General features: G+C 37.2%; 1 protein-coding gene across 13 annotated transcripts in view; it reads left to right on the top strand.

Annotated features, from left to right (window-relative positions):
• Nucleotides 1-21462, top strand: part of TENM3 (teneurin transmembrane protein 3) — a 704125-nt gene that overhangs the window by 516127 nt on the left and 166536 nt on the right. For all 13 annotated transcript variants that reach the window (XM_032780127.1, XM_075066391.1, XM_032780134.1 and 10 more), the window contains 2 exons: nucleotides 2881-3118; nucleotides 19310-19548. In XM_032780127.1, coding sequence (XP_032636018.1) covers nucleotides 2881-3118; nucleotides 19310-19548 — 477 coding nt within the window. The remainder of the gene's footprint in view (nucleotides 1-2880; nucleotides 3119-19309; nucleotides 19549-21462) is intronic.

Genomic DNA, 21462 nt, shown 5'->3' on the forward strand with positions numbered 1-21462 from the left:
TCCTGCTTTGAGTAGGGGGTTGGACTAGATGACCTCCTAAGGTCTCTTCAAACCCTAATCTTCTATGATTCTGTGTATCTCAAGACAAGCAATTTGTAAGTATAACTAATTTTCAGTAGTTCTAATATTGCAAAACTCTATGGAACACACCCATTTGTCATGTTATATTTACCTATCATACTTATATAATTTGTAAGAATTTTTTGTCGTCTCTTAAATTTTTTCACAATTTTTTGATTCTACCTTAAGACTGTGGGGTACTGATTCTCCACCAGATTCAAGCCATAATTGGACACAGTGGAGAGTAACAGCTTCAGCACCCTGATTCTGAGACTTAAAAGTGGAGTGCAGAATCCGACCCTATCTATCTTACAACATTGTCTAATCTTTGACATTCTAGTTCTTTTTCATGCCATATGTTTTAATTATAGTCTTTAAGGGGGAAATGTCATCTAATTGTTATACTATCATATGGCATTATTTAGTGTGTCTACATGTGGTGTGTTGAAGGCTCTACAGAATTACTATAAGTAATATGTCTGTGCACAAATCTGGACCACAGACGCTGGCTGGAAGTAGCTGGGCTGTGAGCTGGGCAGATAGGCAGAAATAGCCCCAAGCCCCTACTCCACAGAGGTGCTGTATATCTGCAGTAGTGTTGGAATAATTTTTATAGTAGGGTGCTGAAGGCAGAAACCATGTATTTGAGTTTTTATGATTACTTCAACCCAGCGGGTGTGGTAACACTCCGTTTCAGCGTCTATGTATATCTGTGTAGCTATCTTCAAAATGGATCTGTGCTATGGCAGATCTTACATCCTACGGGCTTTGTATCTTCCTTACACCCAACCCTCTCTTGTACAGCAGCTCTACATCACTTGTATTACAAACGGGCTCTCTGTTTTCGGGAAGGAGGGAGCTGGATCTGCTTTCTGTGGTATGAAAATAAAATGCCAGACAAAAAGAAAATGGCTTTCAATTGAAATTTTAAATGACAAGACAAATTGAAGAGGTGGAGAAGTTCCAGAATAATGTTTCAGTTGATAGGAGCTGCAGAGGAAAAGGCTCTTGCGTCAGTCATTGGTAGTTTGTACAAGAGGAGGGGGATAATGCTAGACAAGTAGAGCGATGAAATGGAGTAGAGAAAGAAAAATGTGGCTTAGGAGACAAACATTACTTTAGATTATCCAGTAAAGGAAAAGGATTTATTTTCATATACTTGTGGTATGGCTCCCTGTTGTGTAAGTAATCATATATATATGCACCATAGTTAATTCTGTGACAGTTGATAATTGGTCCCTAATCTAAATCAGATAAAATTTTAAATAGACTTGAAAACAAAATCTTTCCCAGCTTTAGCCTGTTAAATTATCCTGTAGCTGGCTTCTTAAAATGTGCCTTAAAACCTTCCATAGTGATTTTGATCACATGTGATGACACCTATTCTTGTTGGTAAAGACTAAACTGATTAATTGTATGCTGCCTGATTGGTAATTTTTCTGGTTAATTTAGTAGAGGTTTTTGTTTTGTTTTTTAAACTCAACAAAACTGTATGGACGGTTTTAACCCTGCCACTCTCTAAAAGGCATATTTCAACCTTACTATAATTTAGACACTTAGTTTCACACGGCAGCAAAGTAATTAACCAAACCCCTTCACTGGAAGTGGGAATGGTCTTTCAAGAAAAGAATATGCAAAAGCTCTATCCCTAATACTCATGAGGGTGAAAAATCGTTAGTTGCTAAATTACTATGATATGGATTATTAGAGACTATCAGAAACATGCAGCAATAATTGGTTTTTAGTCTCAATAGACTGCTTGCATTCACAGTGTAAGGAAATGTAACCCTAGTCTGTTGTTCTGTTTAATACATGCATTTATATTAATAACATGTGAATACATTACTTAAAAAATGTTGAAATACATTCAAAGATTGACAATGTGTATGTGTTGAAGCCAAATCCATTCAGCATCTAGTTAGATCCTACACAAGTCTGACAACTTTTTATGTAAATATTGTCAAGCACATCCTTAGCCCCAGATCATTAAAAATAAAACAACTTGCTTTCTGACCTCTGACTTATTAGCTATGGCTATTATGTGCTTTTAGTTTAGGAGCAAAATATCTCCACCACTGTCTTGGTGGCACGACTCTCTGATCACCTGTGACTTACTCCAAAATGTAGTTGTACCACATAGTGTGAAATTGGAAAATCTGTTCTGTGTGTGTTCTAATGGATGTAACGGTCATTAAGTATATGAGTCTTCTGACGTTGTAATCAGATGTGATTCAGTCTGTTAAATATCCATGAAGCAACATCTGCTTCACAGAGTGACCTTCTGCTAAAGAATACTTAGCATCTATTAGCAGATCATAGTGCAGAGCTGCCTTATTTGAAATGCACTAAACTAGAGTAGTCTACTGCTGTTTAGCAACTAGCTTGTAATAATTTATTGCAGTTAAATAAAGCTTAAAAAAATTCCATTAAATAATTATAGGAATTATATGCATTTCAAAAACCTTTGTGTTCTACTGAAATTACCCATTTAATTTCAGGGTTGGTTTGTTAAAAAAAGCTGAAATCTAAAGGCACATTAGGGGATCTGTCAGATGCTGTTTTCTGTAGGTGTTAATAAAATCAGATAAAAAAACTGAAACAAATTAAAACCAAACGCAATTTTCCCATCTGTTGTATATTAATTAGAACTTTGTGTATCAAGGGTAAACTTGCTCTTAGAGAATGTCACTGAATGCCTTCTAATAGAATAATATGCAAATATATTTTAGATGATGGAGTTATATTCAGTTTCTCATTCTGCGTTGATTGTAGCAAAAGCCAGGGTGATGTATAACAAACCTCAATTTTCTTTCTTACCAGAGCAACCGCCAAATAACCAAGGCCAGTCGACCCTGCAACCTTTGCCACCTTCTCACAAGCAGCATTCAGCACAGCATCATCCATCTATCACCTCCCTTAACAGAAACTCATTGACAAATAGGAGGAATCAGAGTCCGGCCCCGCCGGCTGCTTTGCCCGCCGAGCTGCAAACCACACCCGAGTCGGTCCAGCTGCAGGACAGCTGGGTCCTTGGCAGTAATGTGCCACTGGAAAGCAGGTAACCATTTAGGGACCTATAAGAGTGTAGAATTTATAATGAAAACACTTAACTCAAAGAGTCATAACCAGCCAGTTGTATTTCCTCTTATTCAATCAGCAAAATTAAAAGTTGTGAAATGTAAAAATAAATGTAGCTATTTTTGTTACTGCCCCTCTCTCCAAAACCCACATTGTGAGTGACTTTTCACAAGACTGTTTTCTTTTGCCATGTTTATCACCTCATGACTGGACTTTGGGGATGTCTTAATTTTGTGGACAATTATTTCCTCCTGTGTTTATAACCCTTATTGGTTATGATTATTGTGAACTTGTTGCTTACCCTTGTTTGCCAGACATATATGAGCCAAACCAATGCTGCTGTACAGATCAGCTCATCAGGGAAGGGGCTTTCATAGTATTTTTTCAGCACTCTAGTCCTTGCCCCTTTGACAAGACCCTAAGCAGTTAGGGTGATTCCAAGCTTTATGGTTTGGTGGGCCAAGAGCACTCACTTTCTCATTACGTACTATGTAATTTGTCTCTCTTATTTATCATTGTTTATCATTTTGCAAGAGCAAATACAATGGGCAGATAATTCTGTTTTAGTTAAAGATTTATATGTAAAGATTTTTTGTAGGATTTATTAGCATAAATCTAAATTTTCCTTCACTGAACACTCGCTGAACAGTCAGTCAGCACTAATTCACTATTGTCAGTTAGAAAATTTTTTATTAAAGAGAAAAGAAATTTTCCAGCTGAGTCATCAAACTGAATATGCATAATTGGCAATAATTGTTTTGACAAATATTTATGAAATATATGTCAAGTTCATTCTTTGAAGCCTTTTCCATTATATATGTATAGCAGACTGAACAATACTCAAATCAGATTTTGACTCATTTAAAACATATGATCTACAGCTAGACACTACAGTAGAGAGCTTTATCATTCCAGGGGTTTCAGACAATAGGTTCAAATCTCTCTTTCCAACCATTTTTTGGAAACAAAACAAGATTCGGCTACTCCATTTCTTATCTTTCTTGAAAACTACTGTGTATTTTTTTATGATATGCAGTCACGGTGGGATTGGATTACGCTGTTCGCATTATTTATTAACCATATTAAGAAACAATCCACTTACAGAATAAGTGAATGGATTCTGGGGAAGAGCTCACTGCTAAGATAGTCAGCCTTTTCCAGACAGCCTGTGAATCTGCAGTATATTCATGTTATTCTTGATGCCTGCTTTTATTGCCCAGGGTTGGCACAGGAGAAAAACAGACATCTATTTTTCACTGTGTGTGTAAAAAGAAGGATCTACATTTTAAACTAGGATGCCCTTCCCAAACTGGATGGAATATTTTTGCAAAGTAGGCTTGTCACATCTTTTAAATGTTGCTAATCTTAACATCTGACAGTATTTGAACATCCAGTCCCTGAACCCTTAAATATGAGCTGAAATGTGAAAATCTCACATTGTAACCAACACAATCCTACTGTAGTTTCTCTAATAGTCTCACTTGGTTGGAACTCTTGAGGTGAAGAACGAGTCTTATTTGTCATTTTCCTTTTTTAGTTAAGATCCCCTATAGAGTGTGATTCTCAGGCTCAGTTTCAACTATATTAAAAACTTTATCTGGGTTAGGTCTCTGCCTTTATCTCTTTTTCTATATAGTGATTTGTTTCATCTCTAGCAATTATTTTAGTTTATGCCCATACTCAGCTTTTTTTTACCTAACTTAGATGTCCTGCAATTTTTCCACAACTGTCATTTAAAGACAGAAAATGTGAAAGTCAATTGTATGTAGATAACCATTCTTCTGTCTCTTTAGGCACAGGTTGGTGATGACTGATCAGTGAATGATGTATGACTCACTCCTGTGAATAGCTCAGTAGTGTGTAGGCTGCTTTTGTGTATATGTGCATCAGAAAGCAGAGTATGTGGAAAGGGGGTTCATCATCCATCCTTTTGGAGACATTCTCATTTTGATTTTGGAGGTGGATTTCTAGATATATGTTGTCTAAAGTTGGATGCAGTTTTATATTTAATAGAGTCTTTGTTGTTATTCTATTTCTATCTTCTGTCAATATTTGTAGAGTAAAACACTGCTGTTAGTAAATATTTAAACTGTGAGGTAACCGGTCAATAACATGCAGCAGGGATTCCTGGCCTTTTTATATAAAGGATTATCTTTCCTTAAAGTTTTATGGAACTTTCCATTACCTGAGTACCTCCTTTCATCTCTCTATATCCCCTTTATATGATAGTGAGGTTACTGAGAGTAAGCAACAAATAACTTTCTTCTGATGGGAGTAAATAAAATCTCTTTTTTTCTTCTAACCTCTGATTTCCTGCCCCCTGCATGAATTCTGTTGGGATCATTTGATAGTCTGAACTATTTGCCTCTTCCCCATCTCCTCCTGTGAGTATGGTCAGCTGTAGGAGCAATATAGCTCCTGGGAAAATCAAAATAAGATCAATCTAATAACAACTTTTGAAAGAATGTAGTAGCCAAGCTGTACAAAGTAACTCTCCCTTTTTGTCCTTTGAACCCCTGTTTGGGAAGCTTAAATCTAAAGAAATTGTGCAGATAATTAACTGCATGCCTCTCATTATAAATATGGGTTAAAAAGCTTAGTAGTTACTTATTAGGTGTTAATAAAATGGTTCGTTTGTAGTCATTTAATAAAATATTTATTAACATCCTACTCTGTATGAATATCTTCTTGAGTATTGATATCTCATTAGTTATATTTCCATAGCTTTTACCTTATAGCTTGGTAAATGCTTTGCAAATTATTAATGTATGAAATTGCATATTGAATTACTTCTTCCTTAATACTTATTGTCTTATCTAAACATACTAAACCTCTTTAAAGCAAGGTCGCTTGATTATGTGTCTTAGGGTATGTCTCTACTACCTGCCAGATTGGTGGGCAACAGTCAATCCAGTGGGGGGTCGATTTATCGCATCTAGTCTAGCAGTGATAAATCAATCCCTGAGCACTCTCTCATTGACTCCTGTACTCCATCGCCACAAGAGGCACAGGCAGAGTCGATGAAGGAGTGGCAGCAGTTGACTCACTGCAGTGAAGATACCACGGTGAGTAGATCTAAGTACGTTGACTTCAGCTATGTTATTCACGTAGCTGAAGTTGCATAACTTAGATCGATTCTCCCCCTCCGCCAGCCCCCGGTGCAGACCAGGCCTTAGAGAAATATACAAGGCAGAATAAGGTAAATTTAAATTTACATCTCTCACGAAAGCAAAATTAACTCTTGTCTCAGTAAATTTTCCCAGCACTATTCCAGAATTTTAAACAGTAACCTGAATCCAGTAACCTGAATCCATGTTCATGGAAAAATTCCCAGGCTCCACTTTTGAAATGTAGCTCTTAGAATATTATAATTTTATCTAACATCTATATTAAGGTATGTGTGAGTCAAAAAAAGAACATCTTTGACTCATGATTAGTTGAATTTGCTATATGAGGCGTTTAATTTGTCAGAGAAGGTGGAATTATATTTTGTATAATGGACTGTGAACTATGTTGTCAGCATTCAAGCAGGTCAAAAAACGAAACACGATCTTTATAGTTGTATGTTAATACTGTATTGTCTTTTCTCAGGCTTCAACTATAATTAAAAATAAAATAGGTGGGAACTTTACACTGTTTTAAATTAATTATCTGCTAATTTTATTGTGGAGAAGAAAAAGAAAATTGTCAAAGAAATAATTGACTGGCAAATATTTCAACACCTTTGAAACATTTAATTAAAGCACTAACAGTCTAAAAGGCGGCACTGCAAAAAATTGCATAGATTTGTCATTTCCAAATCAGTCAGCAAACTAGGCCAAGACTTCTTAGGAACTGTTCTAAATGTTCATCTAAATGATGAAGCATTTCTACTACTAGACCGGAATGTGTTTTTATTGGGATGATTTCCAGTTAAACTAGTGTCTTTAATATTAATTAAGACACTGAGAAACAGTGTATTAATCATTTGTAGGGAAGCCTTAAGTAAATTTGTATAAAAGCTTCCAAAAGTGCTTCAGAGAAAAGGAGTTAAGTCTCTAAAAGCAGATAGTTTATGGACTTGTCCAATAATACAACGTCCACTTCAGTCAAATTCAAGGTCTCTTCAGTCAGCTTCCCAGTTCTTCTCATGTGAACTTGATCAAATTGGATAAGCTGTATTCATGATTTACCTCTATTTACATAATTTTAATAAATAAAGTTGCTAGCATTGCATTTAGTGATCTTTAAAAAGTACAGTCTCAATTTGAAAACTTTCAATCTAATTTACTGTTTTTGTATCTTATCTCTGTATGTAGAAAATTAGGAAATCAAGCAGTTCTTGCAAATGGTCATGACAGCCTTATAGAGATGGATGTGTTTACTCCAACATGCCACGATAACAGTTATGGGGATGGGTAGGTGACTCTAAGTGTTTATATGATGCTAGCTGCTGACACAGAATGAAAGATGTGACTTCAAAATCTGATTAAATTGTCCAAATAACGTTTGGGATGATCTCTCCTATCTTCTGGTTCAGTTTTTAAAATTACATTTGAAGCTGCTGTAGTTTTTATTATTGTAAAAATAAAAGTACATCAAACATTGAATGCCATATTTTGTGAACTTATATTTAAGAAAACAAGTATCTGATGGAAACTGAGTACACAGCTTCCAGAATCAGGCCATTAATCTAGCAGCAGAGGTGACTCTATGTATTTTGCCACCCCAAGCACGGCAGTCAGGTGGCTTTCGGCGGCATGCCTGCAGGAGGTCCGCTGGTCCCATGCCTTTGGCATACCTGCTGCTGAATTGTCACCAAAGCCACGGGACCGGCGGACCTCCCGCAGGCATGCTGCCAAAGGCAGCCTGACTGCCGCCCTCACTGCGACTGGCAGGCTGCCCCCCGCAGCTTGCCGCCCCTGGCACGCCCTTGGTGTGCTGGTGCCGGGAGCCGCCCCTGTCTATAAGATATTTACGATTCAGCTGCTTTTTTATTAAATAAATATTATGAAATGTTATTGCAATAAAACCACAGATCAAAGAGAAAGAACCTTCGATATTAAAAATTACATTTTTAATTTTTGCATTAACTTTTTAAAGCATCCAGTGTAAAATCTGAGCAGCTAATAAATATGTCTGGTAATAGAGAATTCCACAGAGGTAAAAATTTTAAAATAAATATTTCAATAAATTTCTAAATATTTTTTTTCTATACAACTTTTCCATATGTATTTAAGTTTTTATATTAATATATTATATTACATATCTTCTATTTGGACTACATTTCTGCAGTCCTGACAGTTTATTGCCACATAATGCAGTATATATAGATTCAAACCTCACAAAGGAAATAACTGAGAAAGGAACACAGCTTCTAAGAATACAATACTACTTGATACAAAATGGTGAATTTCAGAAGTAAACTATTCATCATAAATCTGTTCTGTTGTCCTTTTATTAATGATATGGTTAAAACAAAGCTAATATGTCCTAATTTTGACATCCTCACTCATGTTGCTTATCTTACTCTAAGAACAGTACCATTGAAATCAGTGATGCTACAAAACGTAAGACCCGAATAAGGGGATCAGTATCTAATCCTCAATAACTAGATGATATAAAAATATTCCACTATAAGTGAATCTACTTCAACTTTCAACAGCCCTTTTAATTTCCAGTTAGTCGAAGATTAACATCAATATGATAGTTTTGTATTAAATTTATCTAATTAATTTTAATCAAAATTGAAGAGATTACAAAAAGCCACTGTAAATTCTTAATTTCTGATTCTTAATTTCTGATTTTTTAAACTAAACACATAAGTATACTTTAATAAATAAAAAGGAATAAATGCTGTTTCCTCTAGGGGTCATGGACCACACAATGCTCATTCAGATAAGTATCTGCTAACTAGCAGACTTCATAGAAACATACAGATTCATATTACATATGTTTGTAATGGGCAGCCCAAAGGCTTATATTTTGGCAAATGGAGCTACATTATGTGAAATTACTGTTAGCTGATACATTTTATTGCTATGTTACCTGAATTAGTATCTTGTTTGTAAGCTTTTCATTTTTTAAATTACTACAGCAGGGATCACTTCCTGGTGTGAAAGTTGTCCAAAGATGATAACACATCAGTTCAAAAGCATAATAGATTTGAGAATACAGTATGCTATCAGCATGTAGATGCAGTTTATCAACCACACTAACACACTGTGTCACAGCTAGAATCATTATATATTTGTTCTTTTGTTTTCATGTTGTGTGTATTATTTACATTATAATATGCTGTTTCTTAAGGATTGCTTAATTTTGCTATTTTTTATTTGCCCGGTGAAGAGCATATTAATATACTGAATTTGAAATAATAAAAAAGACCTTCTGAAGTAAGCTATAAGGATGCATATGCCTAGTCCTTAGCAATATTCTAATTTACAGAATGTGCACAGTTGATTAATTATTGTAAGACTGTTTGAAATGTCTAAGTGCCATCTTATTGGGTTTTTTTGTTCAGTTTACTTTACCTTAGGGCACTATTCTAATCTCGGATGTGTGACTATATAGCACTACGTATTTTGTAAAATAAGCTACCTTCCTTTTGTGTGAAAGGTCTGTTCTCTCTCTTTAGCCTAATCTAATCTGATACCCTCACCATGAGTTATCGAAATCCCAAAATTTGAGTACCCGGAGAAGATTCAATGTCAGTAAAATTAAATTGAGATTTCATAACAGATTCCATTTTAACCTCTTATTTATATAGTGTCTCATAATTTTCTGAAACTTCAGCTTTTGGGTCAAAATGTCCCTGTTCTACCAAAAATTGATTTTGTTTCTTTATTTTTGCATACGAAAGGAATAAGGTGGAGATTTCCCATTATGATAGGTTGGGATGGTAGCACTGCCTGTTATTGAGGTTGCCTGACACTTCCTATTATAAGACCCTGTTCTCAGCTGATTGTAATTTTGCCAAATTCTAATGGTTTGGGTTGAAACCTGACATGCTGGTTGTATTCCTCAGGCCGATTTTGGCGGGGGGAGGGATGCGGGGAGGGATAATTTCAACCAAAATGATTCAGCCATTTTCAAGAATGAGACTAGGGGAAAATATTTTGTTTTGCCCATGTTAAAAAATTCTGGCAACCTTTTCTTTGAGATACCATAGCAGTCCCATACTTTGGAGTAGGACTTGAAATTTCATTTTAGGGGGGAGGAGGGTAGTCTTTTGTCATCCCTGTCAAAATCCACGCAAATATGGGCATGTTATAAACTTCTGAAAAATCTCAGTTTTTACATGCTCAGTAACGACTTGCTAGAGCTTTTTAGCTTAATTCCCTGAAGTTTCAACCTGCATTGTATGTGGTCTACTCTGGGACTGAGCAGGACTTTCCATACAATTCCCAGCTGTTCCATGCTATGCTGAGTCCGGATCTGGGCACCAGAACTAGGCACCTGTCTCTACTATGTTCCCAGTGCCACCTACTGCTGGCATTCAGACAGCATTGAAAAGGAAGTCATAAATTGAATGTGTAAGAGAAAAGAACTGGACCAAAACAAGGAGATAAGGCTGGTAGCAGAGAAAGAAGGAAACTGGGACTGAAAGTTGCAAGAGGAGACTGGGACTATCTAGGGAAGGAGACTGGTAGCCAGCAGATTGGAAAGGGCTGGGCAATGAACCTGCGACTGGGACATGGTGGGTGGGTGGAGACAAAGATTAAATGAAAAACCAGAAGGAGAGTCATGTACTGTTTCGGCAAGGAGAATGGGACCTTGTGGGCAGAGGAAGGAGGTGAGGGAGATCAGACAGGAAGTCAGGGTGAGGAATGAGAACTAGAACTGTCCTGGCAAAGAGACTGAGAAAAGTAGTACGGTGTGGGGAGGGAATGAGACACTGAGATTGGACAAAGCATGGCTGAGGGAGACTGGGAAAGATGAAGCACATACACATAGTGATACAGTTTTTGAGTGTCTTGGATTTCTGATCAACACAGATACAGTATAGAATTTCATGCTAATATGTGGCAATATATTAATAATAAAACAAATGGTGGGCATTTAAAAATGTAATGAGTAAGGGAATCATTAAGAAGACACAAATTTCCGTTGTACAGAAGTAGTAGGCATTCAGATATTTAGTCAGGATTAGATAATGATCCCCCGAGTATAGAAATTATAGAGAGTGGTAGTATCCACTGCCTTTTCAGTCTTTCTTTTTATAACAAGGTGAAACAAAATCAGTATAATCTAATAAAAGAAGAAAAATTAATATTGTAAAACTTGAAGTATAACATAAAAGCTCATGAGCACTTTTAATAAATAAATACTCTTATCCAAAACAAATTAATGTCAGGATTTGCTTTATTTGTTTTGGTTGGTTGATTTGAAGGGAATCCCTGATGGATTATTAAAACTCTGCTTCTGCAGCTGATAATGTTATAGTATTTTACTTTACCAACTTTTATTGCTATAATATAAAGAGCCACAGTATACAGACCCACAATGTTACAGGTATGCACTGTATGAAATAATATTGTGTTAAATACATTGAACATCTTTCCCTTGTAGGGAAGGAAGAAATTATTTCTGTCAACAGAGGGCAGGTTGATGTCATACACAGTGAAACCCTTTACCGTCTTTATTATTTTCTTCTTTGTCATACTCTTTGCCATGAGCAATGGCTTGGATAGTGTTAAATAATCTTGCTGCTGTTATCTGATCCCAGAACGTCTGCTATTTCCCATCAAAAGTGGCTTTGAGTTTTGCCTGATAGGAAGCAGAAGCTTTAGTTGCTTTGCTCACAAGTTCTGTCTTTATTATTATTTTATTTTGTTTTATTTTATTTTATTAGAATAGTCCCTTGTCCTAGCTGATGTAGCTGGCCCAAGATCTTGGAAAAATAGCAGTTTGGCCTTTTAAATTCTCTTTTTTTCATAGTACATACAGCAAGCAGAATTCTGCTGCAGTCCTTCAAAATAGATAGTATTAAATTTAGGGCTGTCAAGCGATTAATTGTGCTGTTAAATAATAATAGAATACCATTTATTTAAATATTTTTTATATCTTTTACATTTTCAAGTATATTGATTTCAATTACAACACAATACAAAGTGTACAGTGCTCACTGTATATTTATTACAACTATTTGCACTGTAAAATAAAAAATAGTATTTTTCAATTAACGTAATTCAAGTACTGTAGTGCAATCTCTTTATCATGAAAGTTGAACTTAAACTGTAGAATTATGTACAAAATATAGCTGCATTTAAAAATAAAACAATGTAAAACTTTAGAGCCTACAAGTCCACTCAGTCCTACTTCTTGTTCAGCCAATCGCTCAGACAAACAAGTTTGGTTACAATTTGCAGGAGATAATGCTGCCCACTTCTTGTTTACAATGTCACCTGAAAGTGAGAACAGGCATTCACAAGACACTGTTGTAGCCAGTGTCACAAGATATTTACCTGCCAGATGCGCTAAAGATTCTTATGTCCCTTCATGATTCAACCACCATTCTAGAGGACATGCGTAAATGCTGATGATGGGTCCTGCTTGATAATGATCCAAAGAAGAGTGAACTGACACACGTTCATTTTCATCATCTGAGTCAGATGCCAAGTCTTACATTGATAACCTTCTTTGTGTTTTGTCAAATCAGCTGTGAAAAGAACGAGGAGTGTTTGTGGCACCATAGAAACTAACAAATTTATTTGGGCATAAGCTTTTGTGGGCTAAAACCCACTTCATCAGATGCATGCAGTGGCAAATACAGTAGTAAGAGAGAGACAGATATACAGAGAACATGAAAAAATTGGGGTTCATACCAACTCTAATGAGACTAATCAATTAAGGTGGGCTATTATCAGCAAGGGTAAAAAAAAACTTTTGTAGTGATAATCAGGAAGTCCCATTTCAAACAGTTGACAGGAAGGTGTGAGTAACAGTAGGGGCAAAATTAGCATGGGAAAATAGGGGAAATAGTTTTTAGTTTGAGTAATGACCCATCCACTCCCAGTTTTATTCAAGACTAATTTAATAGTGTCCAGTTTGCAAATTAATTCCAGTTCGGCAGTTTCTTGTTGGAGTCTGTTTTTGAAGTTGTTTGTTGTTGTTGTTTTTTTTGAAGAATTGTGACTTTTAGGTCTGTAATTTAGTGTCCAGGGAGGTTGAAGTGTTGTCCGACTGGTTTTTGAATGTTATAAATCCTGACGTCTGATTTGTGTCCATTTATTCTTTTGCGTAGAGACTGTCCGGTTTGGCCAATGTACATGGCAGAGGGGCATTGCTGGCACATGATGGCATATATCACATTGGTAGATGTGCAGGTGAATGAGCCTCTGATGGTGTGGCTGATGTGATTAGGTCCTATGATGGTGTCCCTTGAATAGATATGTGGACAGAGTTGGCAATGGGCTTTGTTGCAAGGATAGGTTCCTGGGTTAGTGTTTTTGTTGTGTGGTGTATGGTTGCTGGTGAGTATTTGCTTCAGGTTGAGGGGCTGTCTGTAAGCGAACACTGGCCTGTCTCCCAAGATCTATGAGAGTGAGGGATCCTCCTTCAGGATAGGTTGTAGATCCTTAATGATGTGCTGGAGAGGTGATGCCTAATGGTGTTCTGTTACTTCCTTTGTTGAGCCTCTCTTGTAGTAGGTGACTTCTGGGTACTCTTCTGGCTCTGCCAATCTGTTTCTTCACTTATTTTTAAAATGAACATGTGTTAGGGCATCATCCAAGACAGCTGTAATATGAAATATATGGCAGAATGTGGGTAAAACAGAACAGAAGACGTGCCAATGTTTTTTATTAAAATTTTGCAGTCTACAAGTTTTTAATAAAATATTAAAATTGTCACTTGCATGCAAATCAAGTAAGTGCCTGTAAGATAATCAATTTTTAAATGAAGATCTGCAATTATAGATAATATAAGCTTTCTGTGAGATGAGACAGACTATAATTTGCCATTTAAGTCAATGCCTGGTGAAGTACCACATACGTAGTTTAGTCTTTAGAAATTAATTGCTCAGATACCTTTCTGATGAACATGCTATAAAAGCGTAGGCATGTGGGTAAAATCAGTTGTGAGCAAATGATATTCTGAGAGCACAAGACTTTCCACACTATCTGGAATCAGCCTGGATTTGTTGTCAGACATAGCATCCTTCTGAACATCTCATAGGAAACGCTAGTTAGCAATGGGTCAGAGGAATGAAACAGGTGTACAAGACATGGAAGTCTGAAAGTGTTATACTTTCAATATTTAACATTTTGAGTTAATACCCCTGGAGAGGCTGCAATGACATTTACCTAGTAACTCCACTCATTAGAACTAGAGAGTTCCAAACAAATTTCCTTCACCAAGAGTTGTTTCTTTCTTCTTTATTTCACCTCTTTTGGTATTTTTTGCCTGACATTCTTCAGCCAGCCTGTGTGTGTGGCCACTCTGGTATTGTATTGTATTAGAGCAGAAGGGGAAAGAGCTTAAAGTGAGAAGCCACACTGTGTGCTACCTCAGACTCCACAGTGCTGAACTATCAAATACAAAAGACAGAATTTTCTTTTATTTCCTTGATGCCTGAGGTAGACTAACAGAGCCTTGACAGCTGGCACCATCACAGATATCCAGGCGTCTCCCAAATTTATCAGTGAGATTAACTCCTCAAAGGGCTTAAGTATTTGGATCAGAGTCTCTGCTAGGCTCTGCTGTACCAGCACCTCAGCTTTCACTTTTTCTGAGAAGAAAGTGATCAGAGCCAGATTTTTCTCTACCAAGCTTTTGTAGGATAGAATATATGGAGTCCAATTTGAAAGCTTGTTAAGACTCATTTCTATTTGCAGTCTTTGGAGCCTAGAAACAGCACCTGAAGAATGCTTAAAATGGCAGATCAGTCCAGCCAAACCATCTGCATGTTTTGCATGGAAGTTGTTTTAAAAACAGCATTATTAGTATAATGCTATTAAATGTGCTTTGGCCACCCAAAGTGGCCTATATTAACATAAAAAAAATCTTTCTCCATGGTTGTCATTCAGCACAAAAAAACAGCCAGACTGAGTCAGACCGATGGTCCATCCAGCCCAGTATCCTGTCTTCTGGCAGTGGCCAATGCCAGGTACCCCAGAGGGAAAGAACAGAACAGGGCAATCGTCAAGGGATCCATCTCCTGTCGTCCACTCCCAGCTTCTGGCAAACAGACGCTAAGGACGCTCGCATCATGGTGTTGCATCCCTGACCATCCTGGTGAATAGCCAGTGATGGACCTATCTTCCACAAACTAATCTAGTTCTTTTCTGAGCCCTGTTATAGTTTTGGCCTTCACAACATCACCTGTCAATGAATTCCACAGGTTGACTGTGCGTCGTGTGCAAAAATATTTCCTTTAGTTTGTTTTAAACCTACTGCCTATTAATTTTATTGGGTGACCCTAGTTCTTATCTTATGTGAAGGAGTAAATAACACTTCCTTATTTACTTTCTCCACACCAGTCATGATTTTATAGACCTCAGTCATATCTCCACTTAGCCATCTCTTTTCCAAGCTGAAAAGTCCAAGTCTTTTTAATCTCTCCTCATATGGAAGCTGTTCCATACCCCTAATCATTTTTGTTGCCCTTCTCCATACCTTTCCCAATTCTAATATATCTTTATTAAGATTGGGCGACCAGATCTGCACACAATATTTAAGATGAGGGTTTAGCTAGAAGCATTATGATTTTCTGTCTTATTATCTATCCCTTCCCTAATAATTTTGTTAGCTTTTTCAATGCCATTGCATATTGAGCAGATGTTGTCAGAGAACTATCCACAGTTACTTCAAGATCTCTTTCCTGAGTGGTCATTTTGTATGTATTGCTGGGATTATGTTTCCAATGTGCATTACTTTGCATTTGTCAACACTGAATTTCATATGCCATTTTGTTGCCAGTAACTCAGTTTTGTGAGATCCCTTTGTAACTCCTTACAGTCTGCTTTGGACTTAACTATCTTGAGTAATTTTGTATCATCTGCAAATTTTGCCACCTCACTGTTTACCTCTTTTTCCAGATCATTTAGGAATATGTTGAACAGCAATTGTCCCAGTACAGACCTCTCGGGGACACCACTATTTACCTCTCTCTATTCTGAAAACTCTACCATATATTCCTACCATTTGTTTCCTATCTTTTAACCAGTTACAGATCAATGACTGCTTAGTTTGCTCAAGAACCTTTGGTCAGGGACCTTGTCAAAGACTTTCAGAAAGTCTATGTATACAGTATCCACTGGGTCACCATTGTCCACATTCGCTTCAGAAAATTTTAATAGATTGATGTGGCATGACGTTCTTTTACAAAAACCGTGTTGATTCTTCGCCAACAAACTGTGTTCATCTATGTGTCTGATCATTCTGTTCTGTACTGTAGTTTCAACAGGTTTGCTTGATACTGAAGTTTGGCTTACCAACCTGTCATTGCCAAGGTCAACTCTGGAACCTTTTTTAAAAATAGCTGTCCGCCAGTCATCTGGTACAGAAGCTGATTTAAATTATGGGTTACATACCACAGTTAATAGTTCTGCAATTTCATATTTGAATTCCTTCAGAATTCTTGGGTAAATAGCATCTAGTCCTGGTGACTTATTACTGTTTAATTTATCAATGTGTTCCAAAACTTTCTATAATGACACCTCAATCTGAGACAGTTCTTTAGACTTGTCACCTAAAAAGAATGGTTCAGGTGTGAAGAATGATGCAAAGAATTTGTTTAGTTTCTCCGCAATAGGTTTATCTTCCTTGAGTGCTCCTTTAGCCCCTCAGTGGACCAATGCCTCCACTGAATGTTTAGCAGGCTTCCTGCTTCTGATGTACTAAAAAAAAATTTGCTGTTAGTTTTTGAGTCTTTGGCTAGTTGCTCTTCAAATTCTCTTTTGCCCTGCCTAATTATACTTTTACACTTGACTTGCCAGAATTTATGCTCCTTTCTGTTTTCCTCAGTAGGATTTAACTTCCAATTTTTAAAGGATGCCTTTTTGCTTCTAACCACTTCTTTTACCTTGTTGTTTAATCATGGTGGCACTTTTTTGGTCCTCTTACTATGTTTTTTTAATTTGGAATATGCAGTTAATTTGAGGCTTTATTCTGGTATTTTTAAAAAGTTTCCATGCAGTTTGCAGGCATTTCACTTTTGGGACTGTACCTTTTAATTTCTGTGTAACTAGCTTCCTCATTTTTGTGTAGTTCCCCTTTCTGAAGTTAAATACTATGAGAGGTGGTCGTCTTTGGTGTTCCCAGATCTACCGTCATTAGCAATAGCCGTAATATTGTTTACAAATGAAGTTCCTTATGCTGTATATTCTCGGGGGGAATATTTCAAAGAAGTGCAGCTGATGCCAAGGTTCTAATGGCCTACTGGTTTCCCACAGCACAAATCCTTCTCAAAGCACAAATTTTCCTGGTTATCAAGTGACCTTATTTCTCCCAGGGAGTAAAAGAGCAGATTCATTCCTGATATAACTCCAATGTATCTTACTAAATTATAATTATATTACAACATAATTATTATAAATAAGTGTATGGTTTGGCCACCCTTTGTTTCTTCCTCTGGTATGCACACTCCTGTATACTTCTGTCTTGCTGTTGGTGTTTCTGACAATAACAAAATTCTACACCGTGCTCCCTCTTAACTCAGTTGGTGAGGTTTTACAAGCGCCTTGAAGCCTTATTTGAACATGTTGCCTCAGAGCTCATGTAGAGTGGCATTCTGCCCAGAAATTTCAGTGAAAAAGTGTAGTCAGCGTTAGCATGGTGATTGACTCATTGAGAGAGTCCTAAACATTGCTTTATTTTTTTCCTCTAATTCTTCCTACAATCTTTTTGGGCAGGCTTGCAAAACAGTTTTGTACCTACCCAATCCCCAAAATGAAATCAGCTGCTGTTTCCATGATCATACCTTCGTAGGGTGATATCCACAAACATAAACTGAGCATTATGACATGATTCTTTGGGCTACATCAAAAACGAAACTGCCTACATTTGCCAAAACTTGCCATGCAGTTATATGCTGTTTTCCCTGTATCACAGTTTCAAGGTAATTGAACCATTATCCCCCTTGTCCCTAATCTGCTCCTCGGTTGCCCAGTCAGGTCTTAGGTCTCCAGCCGTTATGAGTCTCTGGGCAAAGACCCTTGTCCCACTCCTGTCTGACTAGGGTTTTTGGAAGGGCACAGCTCCCTGTCTTACACTGTTGTAAAGACCAGTGCCTGTGTATTGCATTTTCTCCCAAGAGCTGCGAACGGTATATTGCCAGCAATTCCAAGTTATTACACAGCTCTTTCTAAGGAAGCACATTTGTTCTTAAGGTAAAAGCATTATAGAGAAAACATAATAAATATACCAGGAGTCATTCATCAGTTTTATGGAACTCTCTTAGGCCAAAGCATTCCCATCCTTTTGAAAGGATTTGGGATCCCCATTGGGCAGAAGATACTGTTCATTTCCTGGGTCAGAAAGAAGGCCCTGGGTCTGTTCAAGCTCATCCTTTTATACCAAAATCCCTTTCTTTGTCTCCTACTCTCTGGACCAATATATTTCACGACCCTAGGTGGTGCTTTTCTGGAGTTACTGACAGTTCCCAAGGTAATCACCCCCACTGTTTTTAGTTCCCGGAGGAACTCTGGTAATTCTCACCGATGGAACGGAACACAGTCATACATGAAACCATACATAATTTTAACACAGGAGTATCGAAAGATACTGCATGGGGTTTCAATATCTGTCATACCCTGTATTTAGACTAAGAAACAATTGTGATAGAGGTGTGGTATCTGGAAAACATTGACTTTTTAATCCTGATCACTGTAGTATGTGACACAGTTTTATAACATAGGATTCAGATGAAAGAATGCCTGTCCACACTTGTCAGAGAATTTGGTAAGAACTACGCTAGCTACGCTGCCTACATTATTGTAGTTAGTTAGGTTTTGGTCCCTCTGTGGACAGAGTGTGTATCACAAATATTTTCACTTGTACTTTAAAAATATGCTGTTTTTTCTGTGTAAGTGTTGTGCAGTGTATTGGTTTCAAGAATTTATGTAAGTTGAAAAAAAAGTAAGCTATTAAGAAAAAAAGGGAAACAGCTTTAAAGAGAACCAAAAATGTCTCTGCCTGTTCCATTTGTTTGTTAATTATTGTGTTTTAATATACTCTCTTTCTTCCACAGGCATTTCTTATTCAAAACAGGAACAGGGACAACACCACTGTTCAGTACTGCAACACCAGGTTACACAATGGCATCTGGGTCAGTTTATTCCCCCCCTACTCGGCCACTACCTAGAAATACACTATCAAGAAGTGCTTTTAAATTGAAGAAGTGTTCAGGGTGCTGCAGCTGGAAACGGACTGCATTCTGTGCTATAAGAGTCTCAGTGCTACTGGCAGGACTGCAATGCTACTGTATAGGTAAGTTCTAGTTTATATGATTATCATCACCATAAATCTGGATGTCTGTTTTGTTGGTTATATATGGACTATCCCCAACTGTACAATACAAAGCTTTATTTTTATCAGTGGTTTCTGGTAACAGTTTAAACCTTCAGAGCAATTTAATTGAAACTCTCATTCTTTAGATAGGATCTTAAAAAAATGAAGTACTTTGCAAGTATTTTTCAGCAGAGTGACAGTTGAAATACCTTTAAAAAAACGTCTATAAATCAGAAATGTCAAATTTTTAAGGTATATAAAATATAAGCTGTAAAAACCTGTAGTTCACACACAATTTCCAACATGTGTATTGTATATTCTCTGTTTTCCTCCCCATCAAGCATAACTTACCTTATTTAGCATTTAAAATTTTTGTTGTTGGTTATTATATCATGTATTTGTATTTTTATAGTGATCAAAGGATTACTAAACACTTCAAGCAGAAACAAGTATTTATTTTCTGTCTAAGCAGATGACATAAAGGCAAAAAAGTGGGAAAAATAATGTTTTTCCTCTCAGTCTGTCCTATTTTTAAATGAATTTAACACACAATCGAGGCAAAATATAAAATATCATTTAAGTTGTTTCTTCCTCTTCTTTTTTGCCACTTCCCTGTTCGGGGTCGGTGAGTTTTATAGCCTTCTTCCAAGACTCATGCTCATGTCATGTAAATTGGTCTCTCTAATGTCCGCTGATATCTGGTCCATGTACCAAGCCTTTGGCCTCTCCTTTGGTCATTTTCCATCCACGATCATTGCAAGAGCCATCCTACCAATATACCTCTCATGTTTCCATTGAACATGTCTGTACCATTGTAGTCTAGCCTCCCTCAACTTGTGTTCAGTTGAGGCATTCTGCATTAGGTACCTCACATCCTTTTTTCATTTCCTGTCAGAGTGTTGAACCATTTGATCATCTCAGCATCTTCATTTATGTAGTGGAGATCATACTGATTTCTTTTCTTGTGGCGAGACGACTCTCTATTCCATACTTTAAGATGGGTTAAATTACAGTTCTATATACTGTCAATAAAGTTAAAAGGTACATCTTTTTATCACAGACAACTGAGGTCAGCTCAAGCCACTTGCACCAAGCAATTTGGTATGAAGCCGGGCATCACTCAGAATGGCACGGTTATCGACAACTATTGATCCTTGGTACTTACATTATTTCACTCTTCTAAGCTCTCTGCCCGTAATATCCTTTATGATGAGTACTCCTCCCTCAAGATATCAAAGCCTTAGTCTTACTGATGCTCACTTACTGATGCTCGCTTGCGCAAAACTTTGTTGCCCACTTTTCAAAGTTGGTTTGCAAAGTCTCACAATCTTCAACGCATATTTCTTAAGGGTACATCTACACTGCAAAAAACCCCTGCACAGCAGTAGCTCAGAGTCTGGGTCAGCTGGCTCAGGCTCCCAGGGGCTACAAATAGCAGGGTAGATGTTCCCACTCAAGCTGGAGAAAGGGCTCTGAGGCCCTTCTGCCTTGTTGAGTTTGAGTGTGGGCTGCAACCCACTGTTGTTTTAAGCCCCGTAGTGCAATTTCAGTGGGCCAGAGTCAGTTGACCCAGGCTCTGAGACTTGCTGAGACATTTTTTTTTCCAATGTAGACATACTCTAAGTCTTCAGCAAATCACACATTCCAAGGTGGCTCCCTTTGTATATTCTCACTTAACACACCCAGAACAACTGCAAACAAAACAGAGTTCCGGGCTGAGCCCTGATAAAAGCCAATGTTTCCTGGAAATTCTTTGCTGTGAGCCCATTTAATTTTGACTATAGTAATCACTCCATCATCCATATCCTGGATAAGACAGCCATATCCCTCTGGCACACCTCTCCTTCACAAACTTCAACAAAGTAATTTCTTGGTACACAATTGTACGACTTC

This window comes from Chelonoidis abingdonii, chromosome 5, assembly GCF_003597395.2.
Source record: "Chelonoidis abingdonii isolate Lonesome George chromosome 5, CheloAbing_2.0, whole genome shotgun sequence".
Classification (NCBI taxonomy): Eukaryota; Metazoa; Chordata; order Testudines; family Testudinidae; genus Chelonoidis; species Chelonoidis abingdonii.